Genomic DNA, 18432 nt, shown 5'->3' with positions numbered 1-18432 from the left:
ACTACAAGTCCCACAATGCATTACAGGAGTCTGACAGCCACAGTCATGATTCATAAAGGCAAATGCATTATGTGACTTGTAGTTTCTTAACAGCTGGAGAGCCAAGTTTGCAGATCTCTGAACTAGTTGAATGCTATTCTAGTAAAAAAAAAAATGGTGGTAGTATATAATATGCTGTAAATAATCTTTTAGAGCAAAGAAGAAATGCTGGGTTTCATTCCGCTTTAACTTTCCTTTAAATTGCTCTGGAATCGCTCTGCTTTAAGATGCAAAATCAAAATGCATTTTGAGAGTGATTTTGTAAATGTAAGTGGGTGTCCAGCATTAGTTAGTGTTACTCTTCAGGATATCAACATATAATAGCGACTGATAATCATCAGAAAATAGCAGCTGTCATCTAATCCAGTTGTCTTTGTAATTCTATTAATAAATGTCATAACAATAGGTATTCAGCTTAATACCTGAAAACAATTACACTTCCTGGAGTCAAATTTTCGAATTCTATTTCCTGGACGTATTCATTGGGTCCCTTTGTAGCAACTCCAGCTTGTCTCACAATTTTACTGTCTTTCAGCTGAAATGGAAAAACGGATGAATGAAATTTCATAGCTTCTTCACAGATTTACAATGACATAGGGATTAACTGGTACATTACCTGAATATGTTCCTTGATCTCCACAGTGTATGTAGGCAAGCCGTTAATGAACTTTGCATCCTTTTTATATGGCTCGGCTTTCTTCTCAACTGTTCTGGCTTCTAATATTACTTCCTCAATTTTTCCTTCACAAAGAGAAACAAGAACAAAAAAAATGTTTGACCCTCTTAAACTGGATTTTTTTTACTGACTCAAGTATAAGTCTACTTAGCAAAGTTAATGGCTACATTTTGGGAGCAGGATAAATTAACAGCTGCACATGAGGATCAGGAGGGGCTAATGACTGCATAAAGTATTGCAGCCATTAAGCCCTACTGGCCTATAAAGTGCACCCAACAACTCCTCCAGGTCCCCAAGTGCAGCAATAATCCACTCCCCTTCCTTAGAAAGCGCTGCAGCCCAGTGCATAGCAAAATCGCAATCGTCAGGGAAAAAAAGAATTTTTGCTGAATCGCAATCGCTTAGAGCAAACGCTAGCGATTGCTAGTGGAAAAGGGCCCTAAAAGCAGATCTGAGATGAAAAACTAACTATAACATGTAACTTGTCTATATATCTTATCTAAAGTTTAGATCGTTTACACAGCACATCTAGCTGCAAAAAGCTTCAATATTTTATGATTATTTATTCCTGTGATACAATGACAGCAGCCATGTTTTTTTTGTCACATTACACACAGGCAAGCTGATAGCATCTCCAGCCCTCAGCCTGTGATAAATTCAGTTCCCTCTCCTCCTCCCCTCTGCCTCTGAAATCTCTAGCTAGTAACCTCCTCCTCCTGCCCAGACTGAGCTCCCATAAGCCCTTGCTACAGTGCCAAGGCACTCTGAAAAAGCTGTGGGTGAGGTTTGTTTAATTTATAGGGAATTAGAGTATTAAAACAAAACAAAAAAAAGTATTTGGCTTGAAGAATGCCCTATAAACTATATGTAAGGAACACAATTATGCAATGAGTAAAAGTTTATCTCGGATCCATTTTAACCCTGTTGCTCAACTCATCCAACTCTCTTCTCACTCATCAGAAGCGGCTCCTCTTTGTCAGTCCTTCCACTAATTGCCTATCCATCACAGGATGCATTTCAAGCTTCTAACTCTTGTCCACAAAAGCTCTCTCCAATTTGGCCACTCCACATATTGCTACATCCATTTCCAGATACCACCTGTGCTCCACTATTGCTCCCTTCTTCTCTCCTATCATAATCACTTCTTCCAACTCCCACATACAGGATTTCTTAATATGCTTAGATATCACCCCTCTTCTGGAACTCCCGCTGTAAATATGTGTAACACTGTCCATCCTTGGTTAAGTGCAAGGGCAACCCCCCAAAAAAACAAAAACACTTTTAGAAGCAAGCATATAATAGGTACCACTAATGTTGCCTATCAACAGCGAATGATCATTCTTTTCAATATTTACTTTATTGAAATTTTCAAAAAGAGAACATTTAACAGTTGTAGATATGTTTTTTTGTAGTAAAGTTAACAGAGTAGATAATTGAGTAGATGAGTAATTGCATGTAGATAAGCGAATAGTCTTCGTATACGGGTCACCTTCACCTTGGGTGAAATTGGGGAGTGATCTTAATGTTGAGAAGATAAACTGAGCTCCATGATTTGAGGGAAGTACTAGGGGAAGGGCTAGCAGGATAGTAGATAACTTTATAGTAGCTGCAGGGGCAAAGCCATCTGCCTGCAACTTGACTTTCACGGGAGGGAATGCCTTGTATAGAATAATATTATAATATATATAATATTATATAATATATAATTTATCAGAGTGGAAGTTATAGTGAGCCAGATAGGAGTTCAAGAATGTAACTTGCATACAAGGGAAGTAGAACAAATATACAGTAATGTGTATAACAGTTGAAAACTTGTAGTAAATTAAAATAGGGAAGCATAAATCTTTCAAATAAGATAAAAAGGAACAAATACAATGGCAATGGCATTTACGTTTCAGTTGAGCATGTAAGCAAATTTAAGAAGTCATATTATGTTGGCCTAAGTTGGTGATTAACTGGAGAGAGTTGATTACCTCTGTATTTTTGTTGGAGACGAGTTCTAGCTTTATGTTATGAGCCGTTAAAGATATTACTTGTGCGAGTTCCGGAATGGATATGGAATTCCATTGAAGTAATATCAGTTGTCTTGTTGCGTAAAGGATGTGGGATACTGCTCTTTGGTAGGGTGGGGGGAAAATTTTGGAGGTTTGTATGAAGTATGGCCAAGCCGAGGGGGGGGGGGCGAGTGTTAAAGTGGATCCCAATAAGTCACTTATTAGTTTTTCTTTTTTCAACCACAGGTTTTTGATTACAGGGCAATCCCAAATGATATGGTACAGAGTTCCTGGGTTCCTCCAACATAGGTTGGATTGTTGGGGAATAAATTAAGAGAGTTTGGTCGGTGTGTGGTACCAGTCAAAGGTTAATTTTTGATGAGTCTCCCAATGGAGTATATTGGAAGACTTTTGGAAATGTTGGATGAGGCTTGTATCAGGTCTTTGCAAGTTATATCAGATTTGGTTAGATTTGACCAGGCAGTAGCATATTTTTGTAAAGATGGAGAGTTGCTTTGGATTAGAAAGTCGTACCAAAGCGAGATACCTTTTTTGAGGTGAATAGTGGCGTTTAAGTTAGCGTATGGTGCTCTCGGTAGTGCAGGAATGTTTATTGGTTTATTGTGGAACAGATGGGAAAGTTGCGCATACTTTAAGAAATCTTCTTTTGGGAGTTTGAATGGAGAACAGCGAATGATCATTCTATCAATCATTAAGCCTAGCCGAGTTTTGGAATAATTCTTTTGGTCTGATTTGATTTATCATTTTGCTGGGACTGAATTATTTCCAAATGATCACAATCGATTGTTCTGGAAATTGGATTCTTAATTGCCATCTTTAGACAGTAAGGTTGTCTTGGCTGGGCACTCCCTCTCTCCTATTGTATTTTAATATTGCTGTATTTATTGACTAACTCATGTATTTTTACTTAGAACAAGATGTGCTAAACAACTGTTTTGATATTTCCCTCTTCTGCCCATCTCTCTTGTTTGTAAAATATGTATTTGTAAAGTACCATGGAAGATGTTGGCACTACATTAATAATAATAATGATGAACGTGTATTTGTAAAGTACCATGGAAGATGTTGGCACTACATTAATCAATAATATTAATAATGATGAACGTGTATTTGTAAAGTACCATGGAAGATGTTGGCACTATATTAATCAATAATAATAATAATGATGAACATGTATTTGTAAAGTACCATGGAAGATGTTGGCACTACATTAATCAATAATAATAATAATAATGATGAACGTGTATTTGTAAAGTACCAGGTAATATGTTGGCACTACATTAATCAATAATAATAATAATAATAATAATGATGAACGTATATTTGTAAAGTACCATGGAAGATGTTGGCACTACATTAATCAATAATAATAATAATAATGATGAACGTGTATTTGTAAAGTACCATGGAAGATGTTGGCACTACATTAATCAATAATAATAATAATAATAATAATAATGATGAACGTGTATTTGTAAAGTACCATGGAAGATGTTGGCACTACATTAATCAATAATAATAATAATAATGATGAACATGTATTTGTAAAGTACCATGGAAGATGTTGGCACTACATTAATCAATAATAATAATAATAATGATGAACGTGTATTTGTAAAGTACCAGGTAATATGTTGGCACTACATTAATCAATAATAATAATAATAATGATGAACGTGTATTTGTAAAGTACCATGGAAGATGTTGGCACTACATTAATCAATAATAATAATAATAATGATGAACGTGTATTTGTAAAGTACCAGGTAATATGTTGGCACTACATTAATCAATAATAATAATAATAATAATAATGATGAACGTATATTTGTAAAGTACCATGGAAGATGTTGGCACTACATTAATCAATAATAATAATAATAATAATAATAATAATAATGATGAATGTATATTTGTAAAGTACCATGGAAGATGTTGGCACTACATTAATCAATAATAATAATAATAATAATAATGATGAATGTATATTTGTAAAGTACCATGGAAGATGTTGGCACTACATTAATCAATAATAATAATAATAATGATGAACGTATATTTGTAAAGTACCATGGAAGATGTTGGCACTACATTAATCAATAATAATAATAATAATGATGAACGTGTATTTGTAAAGTACCAGGTAATATGTTGGCACTACATTAATCAATAATAATAATAATAATAATAATGATGAACGTATATTTGTAAAGTACCATGGAAGATGTTGGCACTACATTAATCAATAATAATAATAATAATAATAATAATAATAATAATAATGATGAATGTATATTTGTAAAGTACCATGGAAGATGTTGGCACTACATTAATCAATAATAATAATAATAATAATAATAATAATGATGAATGTATATTTGTAAAGTACCATGGAAGATGTTGGCACTACATTAATCAATAATAATAATAATAATAATAATGATGAACGTGTATTTGTAAAGTACCATGGAAGATGTTGGCACTATATTAATCAATAATAATAATAATGATGATGAACGTGTATTTGTAAAGTACCATGGAAGATGTTGGCACTATATTAATCAATAATAATAATAATGATGAACGTGTATTTGTAAAGTACCATGGAAGATGTTGGCACTATATTAATCAATAATAATAATGATGAACGTGTATTTGTAAAGTACCATGGAAGATGTTGGCACTATATTAATCAATAATAATAATGATGAACGTGTATTTGTAAAGTACCATGGAAGATGTTGGCACTATATTAATCAATAATAATAATAATAATAATAATGATGAACGTGTATTTTTAAAGTACCATGGAAGATGTTGGCACTACATTAATCAATAATAATAATAATAATGATGAACGTGTATTTGTAAAGTACCATGGAATTTGTTGGCACTACATTAATTAAAAATAATAATAATAAACTTGCAATGGATCCCCTGCGTCCATTGTGGTGAGAACACACTTTTGTGTAGTGCACGATCATTTACGGATACCGGACATAAGTGTTGGTGTTACAATTCAGCATAGCCAATGTGAAACACTCGAATACTCCCCGCCTGCTGGTGTTCAGCACTAAACTAGTGGACAGGGTCAAATCACAATGGAATGATGTGGGAAACAAAAAGGTTCAAAAATGTGGTCAGTTTTCATGTTTATAAGGTTTTAAAATGTAATTAACACATCTCTTCCTCAATATCGTATTGTTGCTACTCTGTTTAAACAACCTTATGTGAGAGTCCTGCACTTACGAGGCTCCGTTCCCACTTGCACAAATAATTGTCCATTAAGATAGCATTAAAGGGCGTTTGAAGCGGAATTAAAATAAAAAAAAACACATACATAAGGAGAGAAGGCTCTGGGTCCTATAGAGCCTTTCTGTTCTCCTCACGGTCCCCGCAGGCTTCTCCGTTAGCAGTCTACAACAGTTTTATGTGTGCGCAGTACAGAGCTGCCTGTCTTCGTGAGGACTTGGGCTCCCAAAGACTTTGGACGTCTCCCGTGGCGAGAAATTGAATCGGAGAAGCCTGCGGGGAACGAGGGGGCCGTGAGGAGGATGGGAAGTCTCTACAGGACCCAGAGCCTTCCCTCTCCTAAGGTAAGTAGATTTTTTTTTGTTTGTAATTCCGCTTCAGATTTACTTTAAGACAGATGGCACTTGGAGAAAGAAGCTGTGCACCTGTCTCTTTAAGCTCTTTTATTTTGTCCTTCAGCCAACAACATGCATTTCTGACATATTTGACAAAGGAAAAGAAGATGTCAAACCTCAGTTGAAGAAGGTGCGGAGGTGTGTAGGGGAAAGGTGACCAGGGAGATGAGTGGACTGCACTACAGCCGTTTCAGGCCAGTCCGGCGCTTGTTCACGTGCGTGTGTCCTTACTGAGACAGCGCTGTGCGGCCTCTTACGAAGAACTTCCAGGCCGCGCCCCCAGCGCTGTCTCATTGGTGTGGAACGTGGGAAAGTGAAGGTCAGGGGTAAGGGGGCGGAGACTCGCCGTCTAGCAGCGAGAAACATACACAGAGCTTGTGACTTAGTGCTTGGCTGCACTCTGTCAGAGCTTGTGACTTAGTGCTTGGCTGCACTCTGTACTGGAGGACTGGCGTGAAACGGCTGTAGTGCCGTCCACTCATCTCACTGGTCACCTTTCCCCTACACACCTCCGCACCTTTTTCAACTGAGGTTTGACATCTTCTTTTCATTTGTCAAATATGTCAGAAATGCATGTTGTTGGCTGAAGGACAAAATAAAAGAGCTTAAAGAGACAGGTGCACAGCTTCTTTCTCCAAGTGCCATGTGTCCTTAGTTTGTGCTCTGCACAGTTCATGCTTGCTGCACGTCTCTTAGCCTGAGTTGTGAGCCATTTAAAAAGGTGTATGTGTATGGGGTGAAGATTTTTTATACAGATTGCAGGGCTCCTGGAACAAAGCCCATCCCCTGGTCAGCTAGCTGAGTGCCGGGTGATTTTCCTTACTAAAGTGTACTATTTACTTTAAGACAGAACCTTACATGACAGGCTCCGTCTATTATACTAGAAGTGTTTTTTAAATGGACCCTATATGGCATATCTACCAGGCCTTTTATAAGTACAGTATGTATCCAGTATATTAACCACTTTCAGACCGAGTGTCTCCGGCCCCTTAAGGACCAGATACCTTTTTTCCAAAAGCTGAGCTATGATCACTGTGACTGGCTCACAGTGATCACGTGGATAGGAGCCAATGAAATCGGCTCCTGACCAGCGCACGGAGCTCTGCTGTCAGCGCGACAGCAGAGTGATTGGGCTGCAGCGATGAGAGAGTGGAATGAGCAGCAAGAGGGGGTGGGTGGAAGTGATTTAGATCTACGCCCTAGCAAGAATAACAGCTCCCAAAAAGGCGTAGATTGTAATCACTACCGTCCATAAGAGGTGAAAGCAGTAGGATTAGCCATACTATGCCAGGGAAAAAACACATATATAAGTAGATAAATACTTGATCTGCTTACATAACACATGTATTGTACTGTCCACATTTTGAATTCAGTGAATGTTCTATAATGAAGAGAATTCTGTTCCTGGTGGGAACTCTGTTCCTGGTGGGAACCATGCCCTTTGCCCACAGTTTAGGCTAAATCCTGATGTCATTTCTACCCTTTACTTTTTTTTCTTTTCTCCTTCAATCGCTGAGTCACCTCAGCCTTGCTAGTAAACACAAGTGAGCAGGGTGTCGTGTTTCAGATAAGCAGGGAAATAAATGGAAGAGGCGGTTCTTTTATAGATAAAAATAACCCCCAGCATGCAGCTGTTTGGCACTGACTACTAAAGGGCTAGTGCTCCTTAAGTATGTGATAACTCCAAATCATAACAGCAGAAAAAGTTTTGAAAGTTTTGAATGCAGGATTAGCATCTTTATCGCTTAATACACTCAGACCAGTTGCTGTTGAAATTTGATTTTTATGGTGACAATACCGCTTTAAGGAATGGTCAAGTGCAAGGTACAATTATTGTGCATTAAATATACCTGGAATGCACATTTGTGGGACTTCCTTGCTATAGAAAGATGTTTTAGGATCTCTAAATGCCGTTCTGGATACAGCCACCACTGACTGGTGTGAATGAGGGCAGTGCCGTGTGACCGCCACAATATCTTCATCCACTTGATCCACATAAACCTAAAGAAAGAGAGTGAATCAATTATTATTCCCTAAAGAGCAAGGTAAGGGAACTATGATCTATTTCACTAATATCTCACTGCATATCTCCAGATTTTATTTCACCGTACATATTACGGTAAGTATTGATAATCACGTTTAAAAAAAAAAAAAAAAGCATAGCAATATACTGTATTTATGTCTACCTGTGAGTCACTCATTTTTATCCACTGTGTACTGGTGGTTCCAAATGCTTTAGATAACCACCCTCCACTCCTATTCCCAACTCCACTCCTTCATTTGGATGCCTCCACTCCTATTCCCAACTCCACTCCTTCATTTGGATGCCTCCACTCCTATTCCCAACTCCACTCCTTCATTTGGATGCAATCAAATAAAGCAATATTAAAACTCATTAAAAGCATAACTGAACGGACATTTGATAAGATGAGATAATCATCAGCACATGCAGTGCTACAGTAATCATACTAAAAAAAAAACTGTCTAAAATCCCTTTCTAGTTTCCAGCACTACAAGTTAAAAAGCTAGTGCTGTAATCTATGCAAATTGGGCTGTCAAATAGCTTGTTGAATACATCCTGATGTCCTAAACAGTAAGTAGAAAGCAAAACAATTCTATGTGGATGAGAAAGCACTGCTAGTGTTGCTTAGATTTGAAAAGATCATTACTTCGGTTTGTAAATGCAGCCCAAAGCTGCTAGACTTCCAGTATGTCTGTGCTCTTAGTTGTTGCATGTTACAGTGTGACAGGCTCACACTTCAGAGAGTCATCAGGGCAGCGGAGAGGGTCATTGGGAGACCTCTTCCCCCACTTGACCTCCTACACAAGAGAAGGCTGAGATCAAGGGCGCCGAGGATCGCTAACGATCCCACTCACCCGGGCCGCCGCTACTTCTGTCAGCTCCCACTGGGACGGAGGCTTCGGGCCATCTCCACAAGGACTTCCAGACACAGTAACTCTTTCTTTCCTGCGGCCGTTAGCCTCCTAAATTCCCTCCACATACTCCCATCTGCACACAATAACTAATGATAGGCCATTCTATGTCTTTTGACCTGTCACGGGTACTGTTTAATTGCTGCTCTTGCATGTAATGCAAATGTTAGTGCAATATAATGTATTTTTCTTTGTAAATGCTTGTCCTCTGCTGTAAATGCTTGTCCTCTGTGTATAAGTGTAATGCAACTTCTGTTCTGCTGTTCTACGCTACCTATCGCTGTCTCTTCGGAGCTATATGTACTGTGCCAAACCCAATTCCGGGCATGACCCAGTTATGCTTGGCGAAATAAAGATTCCTGATTCCTGTAAAAGAAATGCACTCAGACCCTTAACGTTATCTCTTTTGAAAGAACTGCTTTTCCTTAAGACATCCTGTCCAGGCACAATTACAGGAAGGTTTCCATACACTTATGGATTATAATCTTCAATATCCCGCAGATTCGATCACTGTGATCAAATCCATTAGAAATCAATAACGTAAACAATACCAGATCGATTTTTGCCCAAAATGTATCGAATTGGTTGATTACACCAGATGAAACATATCACTTGATTGGCGGTGGGTCGGGAGCACGGTTGTAGCAGCGTTCGATATGTGGACAACCAACACAAAGTTTTGGCAGCAGAGCTAATCAACCTGTTTCCAGGCGAGCTTCCTGTCAGTATCCTCTTTCCATGCTGTGGCTCTCCTCTTTGTGTCTTCTAGCCCAGGGCGACTGTGTCATGTGACAAACGCTAAAGGCAAAACACTAGAGGCACCGTGGCATTCACGCCGAACCTCTAGTATTTGTCACATGACACAGGCACCCTGGGAAAGTAGATACAGGGAGGAGCACCAAGGTGTGGAGAGAAAATACCAGACACGGGGAGGTGTGCCGGAGGATGGGTGAGAGTAGCTCCGCTGACAAAACCCGGAGGGGTCACATTAGGTGGTCAAGACCTGGGTGGCACAGCAGCTCAACAGATTTTCAATAGATATCATGCTGAAATCTATTGAGAATCTGTGTACAGTGTGTGGGCAGCTATAGATTCCTCTCTAATCAGATTCGGTCAGAGAAGGAACTGATAGTCGATCTGGTAACCACCTATAAGTGTATGGCCACTTTAAAGCACAAAAATGTACCCCCTTGTTTAATGACTTCCAAGGAACAGCAAGGCGTCCAGTGGGATGAAAGCTTAAACAGGAGACCTTTAGAACTGGCACTTTGATTTCAAGAGACTGAAGTTTCTGATCGTTATGATTCTGGTCTGTATACGGTTTTATCTTGATCAAATCAGTAAGCGATCTCTTTACACAGTGACAGGGTGGAACAAAATGGAACAGCTATCCACAAGGGAGAAATCAATAATGCGCTCCTGCTGTATTAATCTCGGTACAAATATTGCTTTTGAAAAAAAGTGGAGTTGTTGTTTACATAAATTGTTGTAACAGCAGAATGTTATTTTCCAATGTTGGCGTATTATGCCAGGTGCTTTATTACGACCTATTCTGTAGGACTTTTACCCTACTACTAAAACTTTATGATATAATGAAAAGGAGCCAGATGGGATTTTAATGACAAAATAAAACTAACCGAATATACTTCTGCCTAAAGAGTTAAATAAAGTGTAACGGCTACCAATTTAAAAGCAGTCTCTTTATTATGGTACCTAAGCTTAATGTGTACCCCAGACGTATGACAAGAAAGATTTGATACTTATCGGGGCTTCCTCCAGCCCCATAAGCACGTGTGAGTCACTCATCGTCCTACCGCGGTCTGCCGTTCAGCCGCGATCAGCCCTGGTAACTGGTTCAGGCACGTCAGTCGCGGTCTTCTGCGCATTAACGGCAGACCGTGGGAGGAAGGTGAGCGACTCCATTGTGCTTATGGGGCTGGAGGAAGCCCCAGGTAAGTATCAAATTTTTCTTGTTGTACGTCTCTGGTTTCCTTTAAAAGGGTTTGTAAAATCAACTGACTGACAAGTATAAAAAAAGATTTTTTTTTCATCTTCCAAATAGAAGCAACTTATGATGCATATTGATTATGATGAAGAAACTTGTAGCTTTCAGCAGCTGACCTAGAAAGCTTTACCTGGATAAATCCGCCAGATGCTAACTCTTGGTGAAGTCTGTTCAGTGCTCTTTTTCCTGCAATGATCCCAGTCTGTCCACTCACTTCTGACGAGCTGGGAGCACTCAGATTCGGGTTCCATTTGGTATAAAATCTCTCCTCTGTCACAACCGAGATCTATCAGGGGGATGCAATCAAACTTTACTATCCCAATTGTACATTAATCTGTGTGCACAACATAACAAGGCATGTTTACTGTAATTGTTGCTTTCAGGAACAAAAATGCTGGAAACACCTGCAACTCACCTGGTGTGAAACCAATTCATCATATCCCCGTGTGCTCCCTGTAGCACAGCAAGCCATGGACACAATGGCAGAGCTAGGCAATGAATCATAAGCAGACCGATGCTAGGTAAATAAACATCATGTTAGTTTACACATAATACTTTAATACCATACAAAATTCTACATCCAGTAACTGCTAAATTGGTACATTACTTTTTACCACCACTTGGTGTAGCATGCAGGGCTGTGGAGTCAGTTCAAAAATGATCTGACCCAAACTCAGACTCCTCCGTTTCTGATTCCACCAACTCCTCAGTTTCTGATTCCACCCACTCTGACTATTTGCATATAATAATCTTGTTGATTGGAAGTATGTACGGTAACATAAAAGGCATTTGATCGCTGCCAAAGTTTAGGCAAGGAGGTGCACTGTGGATCAAATATGCAAAGCAGAAAGAAATAAAGGAGTAAACAAGAGGTAAAAGAAAACACCTATGGGTATCGCCAGCCAGAGAGACCCCCAGAACGCCTAAGGAGTTACCCCTTATTTACTCCTTTATTTCTTTCTGCTTTGCAGATTTGTTCCAGTTCACCTCCTTGCCTTCTATTGATTACACTGTTATTTTTATGTTTTATTTGCAGCTCTCACTGCATGCCCACTATACATGTTCCTTTGAGTGAATGATTTAGCTGGGACATCTTTTTATCTTTTTTATCAATTGCAATTTTTCACTATACATTTTTTTTTATAAATACTGTATAATTTTTGGAATTTTTTCTATTGTTTGTCCTATATCTCAGCCACTCGAGATTTATCAGGACTGTATATACAGGTGTCCATGTGGCTATATTATCTACACCGAGATGCATTGTTTATTACACCTATACCCCTATTGATAAGCACTGTGTTTCTGTGTATGTATTTTACCATGCTGTATAAGGTGAAAAACATTGAATGATTAGTTATGCTGGACAGATTGTATGTGCTCTTTCCCCAGGTTCCACCAACTGGTGGATGTTTAACTGCTTTTAATATTGTTCTGGAATGGTTCAATAAAGCTTTTTTAATATTTTCCTCATATATAGTGGTTTGGTGCTTTCTTGGGCTACTTTTTGCTTGTGATACTGTATCTATTATTAGCTTTTAGCATTCCAGTTTATATAATATATGTAAAGTAAAATTTGAATGTGGTGCTGGTTTGTCTTTGAACTATATATAGAAATTTAGAATCGGCAGGTAAAAATTCATTGTTAGAAGTGGATCACATCGAAAAGGACCTAAAGGTTTTTTAGTCTTTCTCCTGGATAAATATAAAAAAAGACATCATCCCAATTATAATATCAAAAATTCATTGTTAGCCATGAAGGATGCAAGACCCTGACCTCTAAACTAAGCCTAACCCTAAACTTCAATAAGCCTAACACTATTATAAAGAAATAGTCCTAATACATAAACTAATCACGGGCAATTATCCCCAACATTAACCATGCCACTACAGTTATGTTCCTATCTTATTAGGTAGAAAGTATATTAAGGCCTAAAACTAACCCACAATTCAAATGCCAAAAAGTAAGAGCAAGTAAAAAATAATGGTATGCTGCTATGTACCTTATCTATGACAAATATATTTATAGGAACAAAATTAAAATAGGAGGTTTAACCTAATCAATAAAAACTCTATAGGAAACCCTCAGGTGCATCATCCTGTATTTACCGGAAGCACAAAAAATGGCAGCTACATATGCAAAAATATTTTAATTCCTAGAACAAACGTGACAGCTCTATGGGGTATACCTACTCAATACAAATACTAGTATTTATACTCATGGATAGCTACAGTGGCTTGCAAAAGTATTCGGCCCCCTTGAAGTTTTCCACATTTTGTCACATTACTGCCACAAACATGAATCAATTTTATTGGAATTCCACGTGGAAGACCAATACGTAGTGGTGTACACGTGAGAAGTGGAATGAAAATTATACATGATTCCAAACATTTTTTAAAAATAAATAACTGCAAAGTGGGGTGTGCATAATTATTCAGCCCCCTTTGTTCTGAGTGCAGTCAGTTGCCCATAGACATTGCCTGATGAGTGCTAATGACTACATAGAGTGCACCTGTGTGTAATCTAATGTCAGTACAAATACAGCTGCTCTGCGATGGCCTCAGAGGTTGTCTAAGAGAATATTGGGAGCAACAACACCATGAAGTCCAAAGAACACACAAGACAGGTCAGGGATAAAGTTATTGAGAAATTTAAAGCAGGCTTAGACTACAAAAAGTTTTCCAAAGCCTTGAACATCCCACGGAGCACTGTTCAAGCGATCATTCAGAAATGGAAGGAGTATGGCAAAACTGTAAACCTACCAAGACAAGGCCGTCCACCTAAACTCACAGGCCAAACAAGGAGAGCACTGATCAGAAATGCAGTCAAGAGGCCCATGGTGACTCTGGACGAGCTGCAGAGATCTACAGCTCAGGTGGGGGAATCTGTCCATAGGACAACTATTAGTCGTGCACATCACAAAGTTGGCCTTTATGGAAGAGTGGCAAGAAGAAAGCCATTGTTAACAGAAAAGCATAAGTCGTCCCGTTTGCAGTTTGCCACAAGCCATGTGAGGGACACAGCAAACATGTGAAAGAAGGTGCCCTGGTCAGATGAGACCAAAATTGAACTTTTTGGCCAAAATGCAAAACGCTATGTGTGGCGGAAAACTAACACTGCACATCACTCTGAACACACTATCCCCACTGTCAAATATGGTGGTGGTGGCAGCATCATGCTCTGGGGGTGCTTCTCTTGGAGTCTGCAAAACACTTGAGACTGGGGCGGAGGGTCACCTTCCAGCAGGACAACGGCCCTAAACATAAAGCCAGGTCAACAATGGAATGGTTTAAAACAAAACATATCCATGTGTTAGAATGGCCCAGTCAAAGTCCAGATCTAAATCCAATCGAGAATCTGTGGCAAGATCTGAAAACTGCTGTTCACGAACACTGTCCATCTAATCTGACTGAACTGGAGCGGTTTTGCAAAGAAGAATGGGCAAGGATTTCAGTCTCTAGATGTGCAAAGCTGGTAGAGACATACCCTAAAAGACTGGCAGCTGTAATTGCAGCAAAAGGTGGGTCTACAAAGTTCTACAAAGTATTGACTCAGGGGGCTGAATAATTACGCACACCCCACTTTGGGGTTATTTAAAAATGTTTGGAATCATGTATGATTTTCATTCCACTTCTCACGTGTACACCACTTTTTATTGGGCTTTCACGTGGAATTCCAATAAAATCGATCTAGGTTTGTGGCAGTAATGTGACAAAATGTGGAAAACTTCAAGGGGGCCGAATACTTTTGCAAGCCACTGTATATCTGAAAGATCTGGCTACACTATCAGGTTTCACCTACACCAGGGGTCCCCAAACGTTTTGGGTCAAGGGCCGGGCCAACATACTTCACACTGCTTGGGGGGCCGGAGTATACATAAAATGATGTAGAAGTCTTTGCGGGCCAAATTACTGGTTTCTGGCTTCCATGTGGATGGGTGGTGCCAGGACTGCTATTCTATATGTGGAGCACCAATATTTAAAGATTTAGTTGACCGCAACTATAAGTAATATAGTTTGTGTGTGGGGGGCCGGTAAAAAAGCCTCAGGGGGCCACATTCAGGCTGCGGGCCTTAGTTGAGGACCACTGACCTACACGCTTCAGATCTGTTCCTCTGTGAGAAAGAAGTTTTGAAAGGATGTTACCCCTCCAAGTTACTATAAAGACAGATAACTGTGTTAAAAGTTCTAAATTTAAGGGACACCTTAAAGGAATCATCAGCTAAAGTGAAAAAAAAAAACCCGCTTTACTTACCTGGTGCTTTTTCCAGCCCCTTGCAGCCGACTGTCCCACTCTGACAGCTACGCTTTTAGCCACCGTCCCGGGCTCCCTGCACAGTGCAGAGGCCGACTTTGAGGTCGTCCTTACTGCGCCTGTGTGAAACTGTCATTCAAGCTGATGTTGTTCGTGGCTTACTGCGCAGGCGCAGAGCTGTGGAGAGCGGAGCGGTCAGTGTGGGACAGCCGGGTGCAAGGGGCTGGAGAAAGCCCCAGGTACGTAAAGCAGATTTTTTTTTTCATTTTAGCTGATGATTCCTTTACGTGAGAGGAATATGGTGGCTTCCATATTTATTTTCATTTTAAACAATACCAGTTGCCTGGTTGCTGATGTCTTTAGCTGCAGTAGTGTCTGAATCACACATCTGAAACAAGCATGCAGCTAATGTTGTCAGATATTTGTCAGAAACATCTGATCTGCATGCTTGTGCAGGGTCTATGGCTAAAATAATAAGAGGCAGAGAATCAGCAGGACAGCCAGGCAATGTGCATTGTTTAAAAGGAAATAAATATGTCAGCCTCTATATTGCTCTTACTTTAGTTGCCCTTTAAAGAGACAATGAAGCCTCAAATAAACTCGTTTTTACTTAACAGTCTTCTTTAGCATCAATGCCCTACCTGAAACGTTGCATCCACGCAGCTGAACTCTCAATTAATATCCCGAAATCCCCTGGGGAAGATTTGGGGATCGCTTCCAAGTAGAGGCAGAGCTTTGGGCAGTAGCTCTGCCTCTACTTGCGTCAATCTGTGCGGATCTCTGCCTCCGCCCGCCCCTCTCAGTCTTCTTTCATTGAGAGGGGCGGGGAGAGGCGGTGATCAGTGCAGAGCTACAGCCTTAAAGCTCTGCCTACCCAGGGCAGCAAAATCCACAACTTGGACAGTCGTGGATTTTTGCCCCGGGATTTCGTGGATTTTAATTGAAAATTTAGCCGTGGGGATGCAGCGTTTCAGGGTAGGCATTAATGCTAATGAAGACTGTTAAGAAAAAAAATGTTTTTTGTTTTTTTTTTGAGGCTTCAGTCTTTAAAATGAACGGAAAAACCTTTATTTTTACAATACAGATTCATTGTATTACAATCTATACAGTATCACAGCATATTCCTGCTCTGCACTACCATATTATGTACAAAAAGAAATTCTTACTGCTATTGGGCTTTCATTGTCATGTGTAACATCCATGAATAAAGCGTGGGCAATTCCAGGAACCAGCGGCCTCAGGCATGGCTGTACAAAGGATCCAACAGGCTCACCCCCATAGCGATACACAAGACGCCCTTCTTCATGGCTGTTGTATGCACTCATTGCCTCTGATTGCCAGAACAGATAGAATTACAAAGTCATATTTCTCTGTGATACTACTGGTAAAACATTCACGTATGTTTCATTATTTTTAGCACTACAGATTTCAGCAAAAACTATTATTGAGTTTAAAATACACCTAGCAAACATGTGCAGGATCTGAGCATGTGTAATAATCTGAATCTCCATTCTGTAACTGGTATAACGTTTTGAGAGGACTGTATTTCTACTGTCAGTCTGGGGTGTTATTAATGAACCAAAAGGAGAGAGAAAACAATGAAGCGTGGAGCAAAAAACAACAAATGGAACCTCAAAGGGAATAAATTAACAAAATGTTTTAAACAAAAAAGACATCTATGGTGATAATTAAATACCAATAGAATACATCAGTATATAAGCACACCATGTGTGCCAAAGATAGTATACAGTCAGAAGTATATGAAGGACAACAAATGCATTATGGGATGTGTCCCTTTAAAGGGAACCTTTACTGAGAGGGATATGGATGCCTCCTTTTAAACAATACCTGTTGCCTGGCAGACCTGCTGAACTCTTTGGTTGCAGCAGTGGCTGAATCACACACACATGAAACAAGCATGCAGCTAATCCAGTCTGACTTCAGTCAGAGCACCTGATCTGCATGCTTGTTGAGGGGCTGAGGCTAAAAGTATTAGAAACACAGGATCAGCAGGAGAGTCCGGCAACTGGTATTATTTTAAAAGTAAACATCCATATCCTTCTCAGTTTAGGTTCCCTTTAAGAACATATTAAAAAACAAAAAGTGTGCAGACCATCTGTATTTGAGATATGATTTCATATGCGACCTTTTCAACAGCACAAATGCACTTTTTAACATTCAAATGCAGTACTCTGCCTGATATCTAATTGCTGTACCTTCTGCTTTTTTGTCAAGCCTGAAATACTATTCATTAGCGGTATTGATTGATTGATTATATTATGAAACGCCCACTTTTTTTGCATTTAATGCCAGGAATACACGGTGCGTTTCCGTGGTTCGATTCTGCCGCCTGATCCCCGCGGGCGATTCTCTTATATTCTGCTTGTTTTTCCTATTTTTTCCCATTGTTCCCATGCGGTATTGAGCGCGGAATCGATCGGGCGGGTGATCGGACATGTCGGAAATGATCAATCGAGCCATCTAAATGGCTCAATCGAGTGGTAAAAACGTACCGTGTATTCCCAGCATTAGAGACTGGACACACTTTAAACATTTTCATTAGAGGCTTTCAGCCCCAGTCAAAGCAGGAGATGCTGTTAACAGCTATTTCAAACTGGAAAATGTTCACTATAAGAATTAGAGTGGACTGTAAGAACAATCTGATTGGAGATTAAGATTATTACAGATACCTGGTAGAGACAGGTTTGCTTTAACAGTCAGTAGAATATGACCAATGGCTATTGTGTCTGTGTGTGCACAAGTGCATTTTACTGTTAAGTCATCACTTTTTGTAGCAAGGAAAAAATGTTATCACAGCAGCTTTTGAAAGAGTTGGTAAGTATACTGACATAAATGTCATT

At 39.4% G+C, this 18432-nt stretch overlaps 1 protein-coding gene across 5 annotated transcripts in view; it reads right to left on the bottom strand.

Moving 5' to 3' along the window:
* AGL (amylo-alpha-1, 6-glucosidase, 4-alpha-glucanotransferase) overlaps positions 1–18432 on the bottom strand; it is a 144510-nt gene that overhangs the window by 37589 nt on the left and 88489 nt on the right. For all 5 annotated transcript variants that reach the window (XM_068239967.1, XM_068239968.1, XM_068239970.1 and 2 more), the window contains exons 14-19: positions 16738–16901; positions 11732–11833; positions 11447–11602; positions 8228–8378; positions 656–780; positions 462–574 (exon numbers count right to left, since the gene is read on the bottom strand). In XM_068239967.1, the coding sequence (XP_068096068.1) occupies positions 462–574; positions 656–780; positions 8228–8378; positions 11447–11602; positions 11732–11833; positions 16738–16901 (811 nt within the window). The remainder of the gene's footprint in view (positions 1–461; positions 575–655; positions 781–8227; positions 8379–11446; positions 11603–11731; positions 11834–16737; positions 16902–18432) is intronic.

Source organism: Hyperolius riggenbachi, chromosome 6 (genome assembly GCF_040937935.1).
Source record: "Hyperolius riggenbachi isolate aHypRig1 chromosome 6, aHypRig1.pri, whole genome shotgun sequence".
Lineage (NCBI taxonomy): Eukaryota > Metazoa > Chordata > Amphibia > Anura > Hyperoliidae > Hyperolius > Hyperolius riggenbachi.
Note: the sequence above shows the minus strand (reverse complement) of the source record. Positions and strands in the feature narration are given on the sequence as shown.